This window comes from Narcine bancroftii, chromosome 10, assembly GCF_036971445.1.
Source record: "Narcine bancroftii isolate sNarBan1 chromosome 10, sNarBan1.hap1, whole genome shotgun sequence".
Classification (NCBI taxonomy): domain Eukaryota; kingdom Metazoa; phylum Chordata; class Chondrichthyes; order Torpediniformes; family Narcinidae; genus Narcine; species Narcine bancroftii.
This window is the reverse complement of record NC_091478.1, coordinates 31,963,593-31,976,945: the sequence shown is the minus strand read 5'-3', so window position 1 is coordinate 31,976,945 and position 13,353 is coordinate 31,963,593. Positions and strand designations below refer to the sequence as shown.

At 38.9% G+C, this 13,353-nt stretch overlaps 1 protein-coding gene across 7 annotated transcripts in view; it reads right to left on the bottom strand.

The window, feature by feature from the left end:
* Window positions 1–13,353, bottom strand: part of LOC138744408 (exocyst complex component 6-like) — a 177,273-nt gene that overhangs the window by 43,095 nt on the left and 120,825 nt on the right. For all 7 annotated transcript variants that reach the window (XM_069900541.1, XM_069900542.1, XM_069900544.1 and 4 more), the window contains one exon: window positions 7,986–8,127. In XM_069900541.1, coding sequence (XP_069756642.1) covers window positions 7,986–8,127 — 142 coding nt within the window. The remainder of the gene's footprint in view (window positions 1–7,985; window positions 8,128–13,353) is intronic.

The following is a 13,353-nucleotide window of genomic DNA, read 5'->3' as shown; positions in this document are numbered from 1 at the left end:
ATTCATATTATAACCATCTTACAACATAGCTATAAAAAAATAAAAATAATAGTGCATGAAAAGTAAGAGTCTTTGGTTCATTGATTATTCAGGAATCTGATGGCAGTGGGGAAGAAGCTGTCCTTGTACTGATGAGTGCTTGTTTTTAGGCTCCTGTACCTTTTACCCGGAAGGTAGCAGAAGGAAGAGGGTATGGGGGTCTTTGAGATGGAAGCTGTTTTTTAACACCACCTCATGTCGATGTCCTCGATGAAATGAAGTCTGGTGCCTGTGATGTCACAGGCCGAGTTAACAACCCTCTGGAGTTTATTCTTCTCCTGAGAGTTGGCACCTCCATACCAGGCAGTAATGTGACCAACCAGAATGCTCTCCACAGTACACCTGTAGAAGTTTACGAGAGTCTTTGGTGACATACCGAATCTCCTCAGACACTTCACAAAGTACAGATGCTGGTGAGTCTTCTTTGTGATTGCATCAACATGGAGGTTCTAGGACAGATCCTCAGAGATGTTGACACCCAGGAATTTCTTGACCTTCTCTACAATGAGCCCTCAATGAGGACTGGGTTGTGTTCCCCTGACTTCCAACTGAAGTCCACATCATCTACTTGGTTTTGCTGATATTGAGCACATTGTTGTCATTACATCATTTAACAAGGTGATTTATCTCACTCCTTTACGCTTCCTCATTGGCATTTGTGATATTGCTGACAATTCATGCCTCGCTTTCAGCTGCCATACTTGTAAATGCAATTTAATCCATCAGACCTTCCTTGCCTCCTATCCTGCCTCTTCCTTAATGCCTACTGGACTTGCTAGCTTCATCTTTCTCATTTGGCAATATTGTTCTTTGGATTCCAATCCCACATCAGATTAGTTTACTCCCTCCTGCATAGGTGTAGCAAATCTCTCTAGCAGGATATTAGTCTCCATCCGTTCCGATGCAAACTGTTCCTCTTTATCATACTAATAAAAATGAAAAGAAATATGCAACCTACTTTAAACCAAAGGAGAATGCATTTACTCAGGAAAAAAACCCCCAATATGTTTTAATCAAATGCTGGTCAAATCTATGAGTTCAGTTGATGATATTCTTCTTCCTATTATCAAATATATTATGACTCCTTTCTTGGAACTATCCTGGTTATTGTATAGACAACAGACTCGCCAAGGCAAATAGCACCTTTGGAAGACTACACAAAAGAGTCTGGAAAAACAACCAACTGAAAAACCTCACAAAGATAAGCGTATACAGAGCCGTTGTCATACCCACACTCCTGTTCGACTCCGAATCATGGGTCCTCTACCGGCATCACCTACGGCTCCTAGAACGCTTCCACCAGCGTTGTCTCCGCTCCATCCTCAACATTCATTGGAGCGCCTTCATCCCTAACATCGAAGTACTCGAGATGGCAGAGGCCGACAGCATCAAGTCCACGCTGCTGAAGATCCAGCTGCGCTGGGTGGGTCACGTCTCCAGAATGGAGGACCATCGCCTTCCCAAGATCGTGTTCTATGGCGAGCTCTCTACTGGCCACTGAGACAGAGGTGCACCAAAGAAGAGGTACAAGGACTGCCTAAAGAAATCTCTTGGTGCCTGCCACATTGACCACCGCCAGTGGGCTGATCTCGCCTCAAACCGTGTATCTTGGCGCCTCACAGTTTGGCGGGCAGCAACCTCCTTTGAAGAAGACTGCAGAGCCCACCTCACTGACAAAAGACAAAGGAGGACAAACCCAACACCCGACCCCCAACCAACCAATTTTCCCTTGCAACCGCTGCAACTGTGTCTGCCTGTCCCGCATCGGACTTGTCAGCCACAAACGAGCCTGCAGCTGACGTGGACATTTACCCCCTCCATAAATCTTCGTCCGCGAAGCCAAGCCAAAGAATCTGTATCACTCATGCAGAGTAATATTTTAATGGAAATTTATTTTGCAATATTATTCCACGTAGACGACTGCTAATAATGAGTCCAACATCTCCTATATGAAAGGAAAGTGTGGATTTTCCACTGCACATGGACACTGCTACCAAGTGCAGCATTTCAAAGCAATATTGAACTTTATCCTTCAAAAGGGACTAGATATTGTTTCACATCTCAGAAAGTGCAGGAAGATGGAATGTCAGGCTCATGATTAGCTACAGTGGGCATTGGTAATGTCAAAGTTGAAGCCGAGGGGAAATTGGAATGTTAGGGCTGGGACTTGCAGCAATCAGATGTGGTGCGAAACAGTGTGTGACAGAGGCCTTGTACAATAGTGGAGCCTGCAGCGAGGAGATGAATAGTAAATGCTGGAAGAGCAGGCAAGTAAAAATTTCAAAGGGAACTTGGAGGATCAAGGTTTCAAACTCCATGGAGAGATCGACTGTATTTGCACATAGACTACACTTTTTACCACGCCATGTGCTAAATTATTTGAGGAGAGTAAACTCATAATTACAAAGTGAATATCCATTTGACTATTTTTGTAGAATGTGATGCACAGAATGTGATGCACAGAATGTGATGCACAGAATGTGATGCACAGAATGTGATGCACAGAATTTGTGTAAGTTGATGCACAGAAGTGAAAGAATTTGATCAAGTTGGTCATTGACTAAGTTGAACGTTTAGTGGGTGGGGAGGGGGGTGGGAAGGAGGGAGGGAAGGGAGGGGGGAAAAAGGGGAGAAAATGACACTGTGTATATTCAAGAGGGAAATGTTTATGTGTATTTTGGTCAATATGGTTCATAGTGAGAAAAATTTAAAAAAAAGTTGGTCATTGACAAGTCACAATTTTGTGAAGTTGAACTAAAAACTAAATGTAAAGGCTGGGAATTATTCCCTTTCTGGGAATTAAAAAATGGTTCAAGTTTCTGAATTTGGTGCTGACTTGTGTAATAAATGTTTACAGGAAAAGGGTCAGTTTTTAATCCAACTGAAATTTCCAAAAGACCAAGATGATGCCATTCCTCCCATGTTAAACCCTTAAGCACATTTATTTATTACTGTAAAGGAAGTTACCTGCCACCTGTGAGTTATCTGCACACAAAGGGTGTTACTGGAAATGTCACTGTTGTGACCATTAATCCGGAAAATATCATACAAAGCTGGGAGGAGGGCGTTAAACTCAAACATTAATCACAGATAGCATGGTCACATCTGGAATGCAGATCTGACAGTTGCCATGAATGTTTTAACTAGTTACTGTCCTGACCTTATCATTTCAAAATTCAGTAAATTCATCTCAATTTTCAAAAATATCTGCAAATTATGACTGACAAAAGATAAAATTTAACTCAACTTTAAATTATTTTTCACTTCTTATGCAAGCTTATCTTCAACATTAAATGAAACACACAAAAAGAATTGACTGCAGAACAACACTTACACAAATTGAACACTTTTGTTCTGAAGATACAAAAATGTCAACAGTTTGTACATTTTTTTTTATACCTGATAATTTAAAAAACAAATCATTAAAAGGCAGAAGGAAACACCTCAACTCACATTTCAGGTATAATGTTCACTGCACGATATGCTTGATTCTGACTTTAATGGAAGACAATTTTATCAATTTCAAAAGAGTATAATGGAATAATTCCAAATACAAAATTAATTGTCTTTCTAAACATTAAAAAAAAGATCAGGAACAACGAAATCCTTGTTTATTGGCTGGCATACATGGTCTTAACTGGTTTATTCATGAGCAAGAACTGCCTGCAGTCTCAGTGGAGTGCTGCATGCAGGACACCTGTGGCTCATGGAGTCCAACAGGGCAGTGCAAACTTCTGTAGATTTCCCAATTCTCAGACGGAGAGATTTGCCTGCTGATCCCTTGCGAGGTTGACATGGCAATGCAATAGTTTTATTGAAATTAATTGGAGAAATCAGCTGCTGAGAAGTGATGTTTTTATTTAATTTCAAAAGGGTCTTCATTGTTTTTAGTGTGCATGATGTGGTTTTAGTCTGACTTAAAAAAGGAAGAAAATATGTGCCAAATCTTCCTGGAATTGGCCTGTGCTGAGATTTGCCACCTGAAGTCTCAGCCCACGTGGGTTTAATTTTTATGGATTCAAAGAGCAGCATTGTGCCCTGAGTGGTGCCTAACCCTCATGAGAGTACCCCAATAGCTTTTGATTAGCTGTTGTGGTCATAGGATTTAGAATCATTTAAATGAAGTATTTAATTGAGATTAAGACAATAAATATTTAAGTTTAAAAACAGCCAAAACATTAAAATACTAACAAACAAATCCAAGCACTTACAAATTTAAAAGAATGGGTGCCATTTTATACCAACCTCCCTGCAGTAAAGCGGAGGGACTGGTTGCAAACGAGGAGTACAGAATCAGACTTTCAGGGTTTCATTGGAGTTTCAATCCAATATTCTAAGACAGCAATTAGCTATAAACTGGTTAAGCATAATTCAGCCCAACAATTTTCTGATTGGTGTTGGGTGATTTTGGATGTTATGCATGTTAAAAATATACAATTCATCTACTGGTATTCACTGCTTAACACCTGTTCAGGCAACGCAAGCCCTCATATACATCCATGGTCTAATAATTATTCAGATACCGCAATCAAGTCAACAGCAATTTAGAAAAAGCAATGGCTAGCTGTAGGAAATTGTATACCCAAACTGTTCCAACTGCTCCATTCTCTCCCCTCAGCCCTGTGTAAGTCCCCACACTGATGCCTCTGCCCCGCTCTCTACCCATAGCCCCGTCCGTGTCAGTCCTCATTGATTCCTACTTACAAAAAGGAAGTTTACAAGTACACTACAGTATCCCATAAGCTTTGCTAAGTATATAATATGGGGTTTGTACAACGTCCACATCGCACAATGCCCAATTTCACAGAACATATTGTGGATGTTAAATGTCGCATATCTGTACAGTATGTTTCCAATTATCCGAAAGCTACTTTACCAAAATTCTCAGTTATCCGCGAAGATTTTAGGCGGTGACATGATGTCACAAGTTGAAGTTGAATTTTTTTTAACCTGCCATGCTCAAATGGGACCCTGATGTGCTGTTAGCGCCATTTTGAATCCCATGGAGCTCTCATGTACTCAAGGTAAGAATTAAACTTTACTTCATGTTTGAAAAACCTTCCCTTGTTCTTTGTTGTTGTTTTATGCTGATGCTGCTGGGCTGGGATCGGAGACCTCGGGCTCCTGAGGAGGTTCCGTGACTGTGGTGAGGAGATGTCGGGGATCTGAGCAGGGACCTCGTGCTCCTGGACAGGTTCTGTGAAGGCGATGGGGAGGTGTCGGGATTGGTGATGGCCAATACAAGTATTCTGTTGCTTAAAGGCATTTCTCAGAAATCCAGGAAATGCAGTTAACCGATATACATCCAGTCCCGAGCATTTCAGATAATCTAAAATATGCCGCAGTAGCTTTTGATAGTTGGTGATATCTACTCAATTGACAATACCACTTGCACTAGGATGGGCCTTGCTGGTGAGCTGCTGCCAAGGGAAATTGCATCATGGACTATAGAGGAAGAGACAATTTTGTCTATGCTACAGGCATCTAGAAAAAAAATAGAACATGAGAATAATTCAGAGGGCAAGCAGCTGGTTGGTGATGTATGGTGATGGGGAGGCAATAAGGGCAGATAGAACCAGATGAGTGAAGGAGAAATTGAGAAGCAATCTTCTCTTTAAAGGAGGCAGTATGAGAGGTGATGCTGTCAAGGTAGCTGTAAAAATTAGCAGTCTCAGCCGAAGACCCAGACTGCTGAATAGGTGTCAGCAATTTACATTTGGGACATCCTTGATAAATTTGAATTCACTGGTCCCAACCAGTTCAACTTCATTATGGACATCCAGTCTCTTTATACCTCCATCAAGAAAGTTTTATAGCCTAGCTTTATTTGACAAAGACTCAACCAGTTATGCTCACCAGAACTGTCATCCACTTTACAGAACTTTATCCACAACTTCTTTCAAAGCATCCCATTCTCTACAGATGAAATGAGAAGCAATGTCTCCTAGATCTTCTGCTATAGTTTTTGAAATATTCTTTTTCCCGAAGCATGCTTCCCCTCTGCCATTAATATGGAGCCCTCATGTACTTTTGTAATTTCTCAAATCTGCTCAATCCCCTCTGGGCTCTGCAAGAACAGCAATAGGAGTTTTCTTGATTTTCACCTTTCACCTCATGGACTCCACATCCAACACATCAACCTCAACCATTTCCACTGGCTCCAAAACAATTGCACCTGTCGCACTTTCCATTTTCCCCACACATCTTGCCCCCGGCACTTTTGCCTACAACCAAAGAAGGTTCAACATCCCTGTCTTCACCCTCTCCCTCACCAGCATCCAGGGACCCAAACAGCTCTTTCAGGTGAGACAAAGATTCACCTGCATCTCTGGTAGTCTGTACTCAGTACTCACAATTTGGCCTCTTCTACATTTGTGAAACCAAGCAGACACCAGGTGAAAGTTTTGCCCTTCGTCCTTAATGACCATCACGAGCTTCTAGTTGTGTGATATTTTAATCAAGTGATCAATGAATTTTCCAATTCCAGGTTATTTCTCCCCACCCCCCCCCCCCACTCACCTGTTCATGTAGCTTTCTTCGCCCTGTTCATCCCTCTCATGCACTCTCTCCATTTTCCACTATCCTCTCAAAAATCGGGTTCCACCCATTTTTGCACTGGTTCATAATGGCACTGAGAAGTATCCAGGACACTGACAACTGATAGTTACATGGCAGAAGTATTGCCCCAGGATTGAAACTCTTTTCTAAAGAAAGGATTACCTAAATCATCAATTTACTATAATAATCAAACCTGGTTCAAGAACAAGGGAAACACCTGCCATACCCAAAAATTAGGCAACATGTAACAAAGAGAGAGCCAAGGGATCACACAACCAATGGATCAGATCAAAGTACTGCAGTTCTTGTCTCATCCAGTTGTGAATGGCAATAAATGGCACAGCCAGTGGGAGGAAGAAGCATCAGGAAAATTCTAGTTCTCAACAATGGTCCATCCCAGTATCCAAGTGGAAAAGCAGAAGTTGAAACCCCAGAACAACCATTTTGGACCCAGGATTTTGAGGGATATGTTCTTCAGAATTAACAATCTGAAGTCTCTTGTTTTATGATGGGGGAACCACAAGTGATCAAAGTAATCTTGCATGGAGGTTGCGCTTGTCTATAAATAAATTGAATGTCAGTTGATGGATTCTAGGATATTACAAGCACCAACACAAAAGCTCTAGTTTCTATGGACAGAACAGTCAAGATGTCACTATCAGCAAGGAAAAAAAAAGCCAAAAATAAAGGCAAGAATCCAGGGCCAAATAGTCTGAAATTTATTCCACTTAGACACCTTATCCACATGTTGGTTTCAAGCACACAACTCAAAACTGATGGTAGTTGTTTGATAACTGTCCTTGTAGATGAGCCATATAAATACTTACAACTGGAGCTTATTCAAAGAGCCAGATGTAGTACAAATCTCAGACCTGATGAATTATTCCAAATACTGAAAATCCTCACCTAGCTCAAACTTCTTCTCATTGAAACTGTTACACTATTACTGAATATGCAAATCATAACAATCATTAATCATAAAAATTGTTCTGTTCCATTTGTCAAAGCATCCATGGAGTAATAAAAGCTTAAGGATTGTGATAAGAGACAACACAGAAAAATGAACACAATAATGAGAGGCATTCAAACTGATAAAATGGGGGGGGGGGTTTGCGAAAAACAGAACAAAAGAAATCCCACAGCACACAATCTTTAATTTGTTTCCTTATGAGAAAATCAACTTCTTCCCATTTGAAATTTAAAATGTTTTTTATGTAGGAAACCAGGTTTTGTCGTCTGGATTAACAGCAATGTAGTATCGAGTCACTGTTCAGACTGCAACTCATGGCAAATTTACTCCTATTCAATATTAATATAAATTAATGGATTGAATTTTTATAGATAAAATTATTTGTTCAGTTACAATGTGCAAGTTAACTACTACTTACATTCACACTGAATAACATCCAGATTGAACTGCTGAATGGCTCCCATGCTTATCTGCTTCACATCAGAATCCAGAAGCATTTGCATCATTGATGTCGATAGGTGCTTACAAGCCGACATGCATGCTGTTTGGGCTACCTTTCCCTGAAAAAAAAGAGACAATGAACAAAATCTTAAGCCAAGGTACAGTTCTGCAAATACAAAGTTGAAGTACTTTTGATTCACGTAAAATGTGAACTGGTTTGCTACATATCTGGCACAGCATTTACATTTGGTATAAAGGATGCACTTCATCATTGGAGAGAAGTTTTATTGTGGCTATCAAACAATTCATTCCAATATAGTGTAAAACTAATAAATGTCATCAGCTACATAGAATTAGGATTGTTGTCCCCCTATGGACCAAAGACAAAAAGCACTAGTTCACATGTTGATTGTTAACAGCAGTGAAAAGGCACAGCATTTCTGTATACATGTGAATATAAACATGAGGCTGAATGGGTATGCATGAATTCTTGGAATTTATACAGGCAAGGCTACTTTCTCAAAGACCAAGAACTTTTGATAATTTTTGCTAAGATCACTTATAAATATAGTTTGGTCAGTCCTCTACTTTAGACTGAATCTCACCATTTAATATTAAATACTCTTTCTTCTTTGGCTTGGCTTCGCGGACAAAGATTTATGGAGGGGTAAAGTCCACGTCAGCTGCAGGCTCGTTTGTGGCTGACAAGTCCGACGCGGGACAGGCAGACACGGTTGCATATAACCAACTACAGCTTGTATAATAATTCTATACTAAAGGTTTGCCTTTTTACATTTCTCCTTTTGCACAACATTCTTGGTTTCACAATTTCTCTGTTGCGAGAAAATAGACTTGTGCTCATATAGAAGGAATCGTCTGGAATGAATGATATTGGGATTACGTGACTAGGAAATTAACTTTCTACTTTGTTTCATTACAACAATAAGCTCATGCATATTTTCTAATGCATCTAATGTATCAATCATAAACCATCATTGAAAATGAAATCTGGAGCATTAAAACATGCAATACATTTTCATACCACTACAATGTAAACTTATGGGAAATGGAAAGATCAGGCTAAATGCAATACTGATAATACAGAGCTGGAAGATTATGGCAACCCCAGCTGCAGTAAATTCTAACTAGCCCCAGATGAATTTCAAAATGTTATAGTTCAGATTGCTAATCCAGCAATGTAAAAGTGCTTCTACAATGCCATGGTAAATAATATTGAGAAACTGCTCACATCACTGTAATCTTGATGCCAGCGGAATTACTGAAATAATCTACAATTTTATCTATTGTTAAAATTTCTTTTTGGATGAAAATGTTTACTCTTGAATCAGCTTTGGAGTTATTTTGACCAATTCTTCCAGCTGGGAGGCAGGCAAGAAACTATTTTATTAAAATTGAGTACATTATGATCATTTTAATAAAACCATGGAACATGGCTCATTTTACAGTTCAAAACTTCACACAAATTCTCCCTCTAGATTAAAACAGAGCCATCTATGTAATTGCATTAATAATTGTTGAAATTTATTAACATTAGGCAAAAATGATGGGAATTTCTCAAAAAATGCAAACCATGCTTGATAAGATTTTACAGCAGTGAGTGAGTGGAATAATGGAGTAAATGGTGTTACGATGCCAAAAACAAACTTGTGCATAATTTTTAGTACATTGTCAAAATTACACAACTCCGTACGTTTTATGCTTGAAAACTTTTTGCAACTGTCTAGAACATTTTATTGATAAAAAGCCAACAGAAAAATTTGCAGATATACACAAATCTTGAGACGCCAAAAAGTCCACTGAGTGGGTGAAGGTGGCTAAATATTCTCTTCATTCCAAAACAAAAAATGTACAGTGACATGACTTTGTAAGGGCATAGTCATTTTTATGACAGTCTATCGAAGTTTGAGGAGAAACCAACTCCCTTATCCCCTCAATCAACACTAATTTTGTTATGGAAACTACAAAATATATGATTTCTCTTTTCTCAATGTACCAAAATGCAATAAAAACATGTAGCCCTAAACTAAAATGTAACTGAAAATCTAAAAATTACAATATGTGCCCAGTTATCAAATTTAATGAAGTTGTGTGGTCATAAATGAAGTAAATGTGAGTGCCTAAATAATTGCTTTCTTTTAAAAATCCCCCATTTCTGAGCACACATTACTGAGGAATGGTTCGAGTGATGTCTTAGCTTTTATAAAAGAAATTCCTTCTTGTTCTCAGGCCTTGCTAATTGAATCTGCCAAGTTACAATTCAATACCCTTATGACAATTTTTTTTTAAATGCACAGAGGAAACACAAGACTCTATATACATCATTAATGTGAAGGAAATCACAAAAGTTAATCTAAGTGCCTTTTAATGCATTTTACTTCAATACCAGACTCCATCAGGGATGTCACTTCCTTTTAAGCTGAATTTTAAAACAGAGGCAGTACACAAAATAATTTGACGCAAATTGATAAACAAAAGTACAAGATACAATCTGAAACTGGCACACCCTGGAGTTCTCAAACCTAATGTTAATCACATTGGAAGATGAGCAGATTTGCTCCCCAAGCAATAACAACATGAACGACAAAAGGAAGCTGAAAAGAAAAAAAAATCAATGGCTGCAATTCATTTAATTACAGAGTAATAGGGTTGAGATATTTAATGGAAATGTCATTTTAATTTAATGGAATAAGTACTGCATTTCAGTATAACATACTGCTCCATCAAATCAGCTCCATGTCCTATTTATTCTGTCTATATAATGTAATAACTGCATAAGCAGATTAATAGGTTGTCAACAAAATTCTAACATTCGATTTATAAAAACGTAGGAGTGTTTGAAATTATTATAATACTTATTATTAATTATTAACATTTATGGAAAGTCTACTTGGAGCCACAATATTTCACAGAATATGATATTACAAGGTTGTCACTAGAATATAGCATATTTGCAGTATGCTGGTTAATGCATATTTTAGGACACATTAAAATGCTCTTGGCAGACAAGTCTACACTATTTTGAGAAGTACAAGGCATCAAAAGTTCTACCAAGTGTTGACAAAAAAGCATCTGAAAATAAATTTTGAGAAACAGTCTTAGGTGATCTATAAATGAGTTTTGTCCAAATTGCATTACAGTTATTTCTGGGTCAAATCCCTCTATTCTGCAAATTGGATCAGGTACTTCCAGTTGTGATTCACAACTGTGCACCTCACATTTTCCTAGAGTCAAATGCACACTAAATGAGGTTAATCATAGTGCAATGTACTTTTCAGCCCCTTGTAATACAAAGTGTAGTAAAACTATGTGGAAACAGTCATAGGATAAACTTAGGCTATAGCGCTTTGTGGTTAGCAGGGGATTACTTAAGGTGGTGTGAGAGTTGGGGGAAAAAAAAATTGAGAACCACTGAACTGGGAGCACTCTGTGCGCTCAGTTCAAATCAAAGCTCCTAACAAGACTGTGTCAAACTGACTGGATCACTCAAACACTTCCCAAAGTACACAACTAGTCTTCAAATGAACAGAAAGCACTTTTTTTTGCTCTCTGTTGGCAGAGTTCCTGTAGATGTTCTTGATGGTGGGGAGGGTTTTTGCCTGTGATATTCTAGCTGTGTCCACTACCTTTTGCAGGGTTTTATGCTCAGGGGTATTGGTTTTCCCATACTAGACTGTGATGTAACTGGTCAGCACATTTTCCACCACACATCTGAAGAAATTTGTCAGGGTTTCCAAAGTCAAATTAAATCTCCGCAAACTCCAGAGAAAATAGAGACACTGAAATGCTTTCTTCACAATACCATTAGTGTGTTGGGTCCAGGAAAGCTCCTCTAAGACGCCCAAGAACTTAAAATTGCTCACCCTCTCCAGCTCTGATCCCCCAATATTCACTCGATTGTACATCCCTGGATTTCCCTGCCTGAAGTCAATAATTAGCTCCTTGGTTTTGGTGACATTGAGTGTCAGATTGTTGTAGGTGCCCCATTCAGCCAAGTTTTCAATATCCCTCCTGTATGGTGACTCATCACCCCTTTTTGTATATGGTATCATAAACATATTTGTAAATGGTGGTGTTGTCATACCAAGCCACTTAGTTGTTGGCACATAGTGAATAGAGAAGAGGGCTAAGAACGCAGCCCTGTGGTGCTCCAATACCGATGGACATTTTGGACACAAACTTTCAGTATTGGTGCTTTATTCATCTCAAGCATTGAGGACCACAAAAGAAGGTAAAGAAACACAATGCAATAACCCCTGCAGAGTCTTTAGGAGGTACCAGATCATAGTTAGGATTATTCAGATGAAGAGCAGGTTTGCTGGTTCAGACTTTATACAGCTTTAATAACACATCTGATATTCGAGAGAATGGTCTCCAGCCAAATGTGTTGAGACAGCTCTGTTGGTGCATATCAGGGGAAATGCAACTGTCACCTGACCTTTATTCTTACAGTTCACACTGTCTCAAGGGATAAAACTTGAAGATCTACCTTTAACTTTTGTTCATACTCCAACTATTCGATAGAGGAATAATTACAGGTATACAAGTACAAGGAGCAGAGAATATGGCTGGCCTCTTGAAAATCAAATGCTTTTATTATCAACAGTTCTGGGTGCAGTTGAATACATGTCCAACAAGTATGGAGACTCCATTGTAGAATGCTGAATAAACAGCTGGTGTTCAGGAAGAGAAACAGAAAATAAATAAATGCACTTCTGAGGTCTCTGCAAAGGGAAGTGGATGCTTCTCATTTATTCAATCTTTGCCTCTTTTTTAAAAAAAAACTCAATTAATTCTCCACTCATCGTCCTTTGATTCAAGTAAAGCAGTTTTTTTTCCCCCCTAGGAGTCCCATCAGTATCCTTACAAATTTATGCTACACTCTTCCCAGCAGTTACATCATCTGGCAATGTGGTGATCTAACTGTACAGATTATTCAATAGTCTTGCTAGCATTGTGTACTATTCTAGAATAACCTCCCTGCTATTCTCACATCCAAATAAATGTATTCCTTTGTAATCATTTTATCTGCTTGTTCAGCTACTTTTAATCATCTGTGGACATGCACTTCATGGGTCACCATGCTCTTCCCCACTTCTCATTATCCTCATATTCCACTTCCTTGTAATATCATCCCAAATGTACTTAAATTCCATTTGCCTCTTTCACTCAACTGAGTAGACCACCTATGTCTTTTTTATGTCAACCACACAGCCAATTTTGGTATAATCTTTAAACCTCTCATTCACCAATATTATAGTTCAATTACAGTACCCATACCAATCAAGTGGTTCTTTCCACATTTCACACGTTACCAGTCAGTACCA